The 9514-nt window shown below is 35.6% G+C and overlaps 1 protein-coding gene across 1 annotated transcript; it reads left to right on the top strand.

Annotated features, from left to right (window-relative positions):
* The first annotated feature begins 255 nt into the window (after positions 1-255).
* LOC132604369 (pleiotropic drug resistance protein 1-like) lies at positions 256-9092 on the top strand. The gene is made up of 19 exons (XM_060317851.1): positions 256-832; positions 1788-1908; positions 1997-2170; positions 2552-2711; positions 2845-2921; positions 3816-3869; positions 3966-4640; positions 4948-5264; positions 5342-5502; positions 5585-5688; positions 5767-5923; positions 6008-6183; positions 6263-6595; positions 6713-7003; positions 7094-7177; positions 7258-7619; positions 7712-7883; positions 8184-8438; positions 8524-9092. The coding sequence occupies exons 1-19, from the start codon at positions 468-470 to the stop codon at positions 8779-8781; spliced, it is 4296 nt and encodes a 1431-aa protein (XP_060173834.1). The 5' UTR covers positions 256-467; the 3' UTR covers positions 8782-9092.
* The last annotated feature ends 422 nt before the right edge of the window (positions 9093-9514 follow it).

Genomic DNA, 9514 nt, shown 5'->3' with positions numbered 1-9514 from the left:
TATTTTTTAAATTTCACATCCAATCAAATTATATCATATAAATTAGAATAGAAGGAGTCGTAAGTAAGTAATAACTAAACAACTCAGCACAACCCATGAATAGAACTATTTTATTGATCACACAGCGTGGCATTTGGAATTATTATTGTTATTTTAACACGAGTATCTTTCAACATATCTTTTCAGTTAAATAAAAAAACAGCTTCTTAAAATTATTCATTTCATAGCACGCCATTTTTCTAATCTCCATGTTATATAAATACCCTTAGCCTTTTACACCTTTGCATCAGCTCTAAACTTTTCCGTTCAATTCCTCTCTTTCTTTCCAAATTTTCAAAGTGTGAGAGACCAAAAAAAAAAAAAGTCAAGAAAATTTCTTGGGCATCTCTCAAAACTCAAAAAGGTCACAAAAAAAATATTACAAGGGAGGGAAAAAAAAGAGTGTTGTATTTTGATTGGTCCAAAAGATGGAGCCACTAAATTTAAGTGACTTACGAGGGAGTAGTTTAAGATCAAGTGTAAGAGGAAGTATAAGGGGTAGTTTAAGAGCAAATAATAGTAATTCAATATTTAGAACTAATAATGTATTTAATCGTTCATCAAGAGATGAAGATGATGAAGAGGCACTTAAATGGGCTGCACTTGAAAAGTTACCAACATTTGATAGATTAAGAAAAGGTCTCTTATTTGGACCACAAGGTGGTGGAGCTAATGAAGTTGATATAAATGATCTTGGAAATCAAGAAAGTAAGGATTTGATTGATAGGCTTGTTAAAGTTGCTGATGAAGATAATGAGAAGTTCTTGAGGAAACTCAGGGATAGAATTGACAGGTATGTGAATGATTAATTTTATTTTTCTGTGTGCGTCTTTGAGGCAGAATTAGAATTTTGCGTTTACGAGTTCTAAGAAAATACAGCTTATTGGATTTTTAATAAATTATTTATATATATTAACTTTTAAACACAACTACAGACTTTGAGCTAAAGCTATTGAGTTTGCTAAACCCATAGTCAAAGTTGGAGTTATAGCTCCGCCCCAAGCTCGGAGGCATATTCAAGATTTGAATTTTATAAGTGGGAATCCAAAATTTTACCATATCCTATCTAAGTTACTGGGGGCTGGGGCCAAAATATGTTATTTGTGATTTTTATTGGGTATTTTTAATAGGATTTAGACCAAAATTACTAAGATTAGATACACCGTAGCTTACTCCCTAAGTCCACCTTTGCATGTGCTCCCTCCGTCCTATTTCACTCGAAGGTACTCCTTCCGAATATAAAAAAGAGTCCAATTAACCCTAATTAAATAAGCATTAGGATTTGATCATATAATACTTAATAGGGGTAAATATGAAAAAATAGTATTAATTCTTTCTTGATTTGATAAGTGAACTCTTTTTTTTTATCTAAGAAAATAAGGCTAAGTGGACTCTTTTTTTATCCGGAAGGAGTATTTGACTTGATATGGCGTTTGAGAGAAGAAAAAGATATTTGGAGTTTGTGGTCTAACCTATACGTCATAACATGTATTATATGATTGTAAACTGAGAAATTTAAAGTTAATTTTCTTTTAAATAAAGAAAGTTGTCATTGAAAAGTGCGTGATCTCATAAAAATGAGACAGAGTGAGTAATAAGATCACACTCCTTATGAACTCACTGACTTCAAATCTTGGACATGACCCTGAGATTTTTTTTATTTTTGGGTATCGTTGTTCATCTATGAGTAGTTGTTATTAAATTTATTTTAAAATTTTAGTGGTTTGACATATTTATTCTTTTTACAGAGTTGGGCTTGATTTGCCAACAATAGAAGTAAGATATGAGCATCTAAAAATTGAGGCAGATGCATTTGTAGGAAGCAGTGCTTTGCCTACATTTACCAACTTCATCACTAATTTTATTGAGGTAAAAATCTTACCAAAATTTTGATTTCCAAATTTTGACTAAAAGTAAGTGTTTCATAAAACTAATTCTTTTTCCATTTGGGTTGTAGCCAATGTTGAATGCTCTCCATATCCTACCAAATAGAAAGAGGAAGCTCACTATTCTTGACGATGTGAGTGGTATCATTAAGCCTTGCAGATTGACTTTGCTTTTGGGACCTCCTGGTTCTGGCAAAACTACTCTCTTATTAGCTTTGGCTGGAAAGCTTGATGCTGAACTTAGGGTAAGTTCATTTGTACTAAATACCATACAAATTTAAGTTCTATACACTAACATTATAAGATTTTTTACACTATTTAGTTAGCAGATTAGTTAGTAGTTACCATATTTGTCATGTTACTAATTAATGTTTGTATTGGAAATTTAAGTTCAATAACCTATAAGTGACCTTATCATGCACATTTTTTTTTAACACCGTCAGACCAGAAGGATTTAAGTTAAAAATACACTGACGGTGTAAAAACTTTTCTACATTATTAATTGTATTACAACTTGTGACAGCAGATCAACCATTTTTACCAGGTTATCAGTAATGCTTAACGTAGAGATTTACCTGTAATTATCTTGTACCTGTTTGTGTAATTTTTTTTTTTCCGGAAATCAGGCTAGTGGGAAGGTGACATATAATGGACATGAACTGAATGAATTTGTGCCACAAAGAACTGCTGCTTATATTAGCCAGCATGATTTACACATTGGAGAAATGACTGTGAGAGAAACTTTGGAATTTTCTGCTAGATGCCAAGGAGTTGGCTCTCGTTACGGTTAGCATTGTTTTATATTTAAAAAAAAAAAAGTTTTTTGTCCAAATACTTCTTCAATGAAAAATCATTTTATGATGAAATTTAACTAATATATATATCTATATTGATTGATGTTTCTTGAAATGGTTTACAGAAATGTTGGCTGAACTGTCAAGAAGAGAGAAAGCAGCTAATATCAAGCCAGATCCTGATATTGATATCTATATGAAGGTAATAATATCTGTCCATGTCAATTATTAAATATTATCCCCACCCACTTATACAGATGAGACTGAATTCTTGTTATAAAATAGTATAGGATCATGTTTGCATGTGAATTTTTTAAAATACTCTCCCCGCCCACCTTTGAAGACTATATCTCTTTTTAATATTTGACCCCTGAACTATTCTGAATTAACAAATATTGTTCATGAATTTATTAAGATGTCGGGACTTGCTTTTCTTGGAACTTTATAAATAAAATCAAGTGGTGTAGACATAAAAACCAGAACATATGGAAGATAATGAAAAATAATTATCTCCTTTAATGCAAAGGGGATTGAATCCACCACCAAATGAGCAGAATCCCTAAATTGATATCTGTACTTGCACCAGATTGTAAAGCTGGTCTCGTAACTCGCTTTTCCATTTAAATATAAGATTCATTATTTGTTATGTTGAAAATGAAGCAATGGTAGAAAGAGTGAAGTTGAAGAAAAGAAAAGAATTCTACTGAAAAGGACAGTCCGATGCATTAAGATCTAACTATGTCGGGTTTATTGTAAAGCAGTCTTACCTTGCATTTATGAAAGATTCTGTTTTTATAGTTTAGTAATTCCTAATAAATAACAATAACAACATACCCAGTGTAATCTCACAAGCGGGGTTTGGGGAGGGTAGAGTGTACGCAGACCCTACCCCTAGCTTGGGAGGTAGAGAAGCTGTTTCCGAGAGACCCTCGGCTAATTCCTAATAAAATAACATCTAATTAAGGATGACCGGAAGTCTTATTTTAAAATAGCAAAAGGAAAATATAACACCAAAAATCAGCTTCAAGGTGAAAATGGAAAATTTTCTATCTTCAAGGTAAATGTTTATGACCTTAATTGTTTGATGACAATGTAGGCAGCAGCAACAGAGGGACAAGAAGCTAATGTTGTTACCGATTATGTTCTTAAGGTAACATTAATTATATCTAATAATTTCTCTAACATTTTGACAATTAAAAGGCAGAAGAAATTTGATAACTAAGTGATTTGTGAATTCTATCTGCAGATTTTGGGACTAGACATTTGTGCAGATACTATGGTGGGAGATGAAATGGTAAGGGGTATTTCAGGAGGACAAAAGAAGCGTGTGACAACAGGTGAAATGCTTGTTGGACCGTCAAAGGCACTTTTCATGGACGAAATCTCTACTGGATTGGATAGTTCCACCACTTTTTCCATTGTGAACTCTCTAAGGCAAACTGTGCAAATCTTGAATGGAACTGCTGTGATATCTCTCTTGCAGCCAGCACCCGAGACCTACGATTTGTTTGATGACATTATTTTGTTATCAGATGGTCTAATTGTCTATCAGGGCCCTCGAGAACACGTCATTGGCTTCTTCGAATCCATGGGTTTCAAATGCCCTGATAGAAAAGGCGTGGCCGACTTCTTGCAAGAAGTGACATCAAAGAAGGATCAACAACAATATTGGGTGAGGAGGGATGAGCCTTACAGGTTTATCACATCAAACGAGTTTGCTGAGGCATATCAAGCATTCCATGTTGGGAGGAAACTTGGGGACGAGCTCGCAACCTCATATGACAAGAGCAAAAGCCATCCTGCTGCTCTGACAACTGAAAAGTACGGTATAGGGAAGAAACAGCTCTTCAAAGTCTGCAATGAAAGAGAATTCTTGCTAATGAAGAGGAACTCGTTTGTTTACATCTTCAAGTTCTTTCAGGTAACTATTTATGTGACACTTTCTATTTTAGCCAGTCTTGAAAAGAATGACGCCTTTCTATATAAAGTAACAATTTAACTTTAAAATACCCATTTTACCCTTAATGATATGATTTATAGCAACACAATATCTATGACGTATTTTACACCACAAGTTTTAAAAATCTTTCTTTATTTCTTAAACTCTGTGCCCAGTCAAACACCTTCACATAAATTGGGATGAAGGGAATATTGATTTTTTCAAGTCTTTGTCTTATAATATTTGCTTGCAAGTACTAATGTGTTTCTTCATTTTGATTTGTTTTCAGCTTTTAATTATGGCACTCATCACGATGACCATATTTTTCCGAACTGAGATGCACCAAGATACTATGGATGATGGAGGGATATATGCTGGTGCTCTCTTTTTCGTGGTCATTATGAATATGTTCAATGGAATGTCCGAGCTCGGGTTGATAATTTATAAACTTCCCGTCTTCTTCAAGCAAAGAGACCTTCTCTTTTTCCCTTCATGGGCTTATGCAATTCCCTCATGGATACTCAAAATCCCAGTAACATTAGTTGAAACTGCTCTTTGGGTGTTTCTCACTTACTATGTCATTGGATTTGATCCACACCCCGCAAGGTACATGAAAGAAAAAGATGATGCAGAATAAAGATTCCTACTCCCCGTGATTATTAATCAGGAGTTTGTTTTTGCAGATTGTTCAAACAGTTCTTGCTACTCATAATAGTAAGCCAGATGGCATCAGGGCTGTTTCGATTCATCGGGGCAGTTGGCAGGACCCTGGGAGTTGCTAGTATAATTGGATCTTTTGCTCTGCTTTTACAATTTGCACTAGGTGGATTCGTTCTTTCACGAGGTATATTTGGTCATTTATATGTCTTCAGATTCTCTTGCTTTCTAAAACCGACTAATGTTAAATTGTTAATTATCTACTGTAGATAACGTGAAGAAATGGTGGATATGGGGTTACTGGACTTCACCTATGATGTATTCTGTGAATGCAATCCTTGTGAATGAATTTGATGGAAAAAGGTGGAAAAAAGTAAGTTTCTCTAGCTACTGCAGAGTGCAAATAATTAATTTCCTATATTAATGCTGAAGCTCAAATTAATAAAACTAGATTGCACCAAATGGAACTGAGCCACTTGGAGCTGCTGTTGTAAAAGGTCGAGGCTTCTTCCCAGATGCATCGTGGTACTGGATAGGCGTTGGTGCACTTATTGGATTCACAATCGTGTTTAACTTCTTCTACAGCGTTGCACTCGCTTATCTCAACCGTGAGTATCTTTTGATTTTCTCCATGTATTATTCCCTAAAGGAAAAAAAAAAAAAGATTAAACGTTTAGTATGAATGTTTACAGCATTCGGTAAGCCGCAAGCTATGATACCGGAAGACAGTGAAGATGCCCAAACAACTAGCAACGAGAAAGAGAATTCCAATGGTGAGGGTCAAAATAAGAAAAAAGGAATGGTTCTTCCATTTGAACCACATTCCATCACCTTTGATGACGTTATTTACTCTGTCGACATGCCTCAGGTAACTAACTAGCTAGGAATTGTTATTGATCAGAAACATTTTCAACAGATATGTTACTAAATTTTCACAATACTTGCAGGAAATGAAAGATCAGGGTGCCACTGAAGACAAATTGGTACTTCTGAAGGGTGTAAGTGGAGCTTTCAGGCCCGGCGTTTTGACGGCTTTGATGGGAGTTAGTGGGGCTGGAAAAACAACGTTGATGGATGTATTGGCTGGAAGAAAAACAGGAGGATATATTGAGGGTGACATCAAGATTTCGGGCCATCCTAAGAAGCAAGACACATTTGCACGTATATCTGGATACTGTGAGCAGAATGACATCCATTCACCTTATGTTACAGTTTACGAGTCATTAGTATACTCAGCTTGGCTGCGTTTACCTCATGATGTTGACAAAAACAGCAGAAAGGTTGGTTCTTATGAAATTTTTTCTTCCATAACATGAATCTTGCCCAAAGATCAGTTAAACACTACATAAAGAAGGTTGAATTCATATAAAATTTCCTATTTATTTATCCTTGTGCAGATGTTTGTTGAGGAAGTTATGGATCTTGTGGAGCTTGGACCATTAAGATCAGCCTTAGTTGGTTTGCCAGGGGTCAACGGTCTCTCAACTGAGCAACGTAAAAGGTTGACCATTGCGGTGGAGCTAGTTGCTAACCCTTCTATCATTTTCATGGATGAACCAACTTCAGGGTTAGATGCAAGGGCTGCTGCAATTGTTATGAGAGCTGTTAGGAACACTGTTGACACAGGAAGAACTGTTGTTTGTACCATCCATCAGCCTAGTATCGACATTTTTGAAGCCTTTGATGAGGTGAGTTTGATATTTTTAATCTCAATCAAGCTATTAATTGTTTTTCCTTGACTTTTGTCATCGAATACTAATATAAACACCACTTTGCAGCTCTTTCTGATGAAACGGGGAGGACAAGAGATATATGTTGGTCCATTGGGTCGCCATTCTTGTCATTTGATCAAATACTTTGAGGTAAGTTGTCTAAGTGAAAGATAGCTTTACGTTTTCAAGTTCATACGATCAAATACTAAGCTGAGTTTTCTTATGTTCAGTCAATGCCTGGAGTAAGTAAAATTAAAGATGGCTACAATCCAGCAACTTGGATGTTAGAAGTCACAACCTCGGCTCAGGAAATGATGTTTGGGGTTGATTTTACTGATTTATACAAGAAATCAGACCTTTACAAAAGGAACAAAGCATTGATTAGTGAATTGAGCGTGCCTCGCCCTGGCACAAAAGACCTGTATTTCGATACTAAATACTCACAACCTTTTTGGACCCAATGTATAGCTTGCCTCTGGAAGCAACACTGGTCATACTGGCGTAATCCTGCTTATACGGCTGTCAGATTTCTATTCACAACCTTGATTGCCCTGGTTTTTGGAACAATGTTCTGGGATCTTGGTGGTAGAGTGTAAGTCCAAAACTATGAAAAAAGAAGACAAATACACTAACTAGAAAATACCTTGAATTCTTTATGCTGAAAGCCTATCTTTTTGGTTACAGGGGTAAGAGCCAAGATCTATTTAACGCAATGGGATGCATGTATGCTACTGTTCTCTTCCTCGGTACACAAAATTCATCATCAGTACAGCCTGTTGTAGCTGTTGAACGTACAGTATTTTACAGAGAAAGAGCTGCTGGAATGTATTCTGCCATACCCTATGCCTTTGGACAGGTGAGCACACATATTATCACAGAGTTTTACCCACTATAAATTCTCACATTAGAGTAACTTCATGTTATCCACTCTTAACAGTAAAAGTCATAAAACTGTTCTAGATCTTATTAAAGTAACAAAACTTTACCCTGTATAACAGTAAAGTCACAAAATATTATCCACTATTATAGTAGTAGAGTCACCATGATGTATAGGTATATTGTTATAGTCGACAAGTTCATTGACCTTATGAGGAATTACCTCGACAATTTTAGGTTAAGATTCTAAATTACTAATAAAACTTTTTCTATCTTGCAGATTTTCATTGAAATCCCATATGTATTTATGCAAGCTGTTTTCTGTGGTGCCATTATGTACGCTATGATTGGATTTGAATGGACAGTCTCAAAGTTCATTTGGTACTTGTTTGTCCTGTTTTTCACCCTCATGTACTTCACTTTCTACGGTATGATGACCGTTGCTGTGACACCAAATGTAAGTGTTGCTCAAGTTGTTGGCTCCTTCTTCTATGGCGTATGGAATCTTTTCTCAGGATTCATCATTCCACGACCCGTAAGTTATTGAAACACTTCCATTTTTTGTTACATCAAAATTGATTTAGAGCTCGAAAATGACATGTTTTCGTATTGAAAAACAGCGGATGGCCATATGGTGGAGATGGTATTATTGGTGTTGTCCCGTTGCATGGACCTTGTACGGTTTGATTGCATCACAATTTGGAGATCTCCAGAATAAACTTAGTGATGAAGAAACAGTGGAACAATTCTTGAAACGTTACTTTGGCTTCGAGCATGATTTTCTTCCAATAGTTGCAGTCGTGATTGTTGGATACACTGCTGTTTTTGGCTTCACATTTGCTTTCGCTATTAAGGCGTTCAACTTCCAGACGAGATAAAAAAGACGTTTACCTGCTGAAGATTTACGAGGAAAGTTGAAGAAAAGATTGATTAGTAGTGGAGGCAAGATGTGAAAGCATTGTCTCCACTGCTCGTGAAATGGGGAAGATGCGGTCAGTATAAGGAATTTTTTTCGACCTCAAGTACGGGCGAGAGATTGATTTTGAAATTACTGTATATAGATTTCCACTTGAACAAGTGCATGTTCTGTTATTATTCTTAATGAATTCCAATTCCAAGTATCGTTTTGTGTAAGAGCTAGTAATTTATTAATGTTGAATGAAAATGCAGCATCACGTTTAATTTGTTCCATGATTGACTCAACTATTTTCTTCCGTGTTGATAGGGAGCGCTTCCCTATAAGTGAACCTTGGGTGTGCATAAGTAGATACCTCAATTTATCTTCACTTTGTCAATTGAACACTCCAACTTACAAAATGATCAGCTAGACACTTCCAAAATATGTCACATTAGTGTTACGTCACATTTGCGTTTGCGTGTTCAATTTTATACAAATTGAGGTGCCTATTTGTGCACACCCAAAGTTGGAGGGTATACTTGCTAGTTGAAGTCAAATTTGAGGGCTATGTCATTCCTTTTCTTTTCTTTCGTTTTTTGAAAGGGACAGTTTTAAAGAAGAAATGATGCAAAGAACCCCAATATATATGTATCTTCCTGACATTTCATGTTTCATTTCAATAAAAAGGAATGACAAAAAGTTTCAAACTCATA

The sequence above is a fragment of the Lycium barbarum genome, chromosome 7 (genome assembly GCF_019175385.1).
Source record: "Lycium barbarum isolate Lr01 chromosome 7, ASM1917538v2, whole genome shotgun sequence".
Lineage (NCBI taxonomy): Eukaryota > Viridiplantae > Streptophyta > Magnoliopsida > Solanales > Solanaceae > Lycium > Lycium barbarum.
The sequence above is the reverse complement of the archived record's forward strand: the minus strand, read 5'-3'. Positions and strand labels throughout refer to the sequence as shown.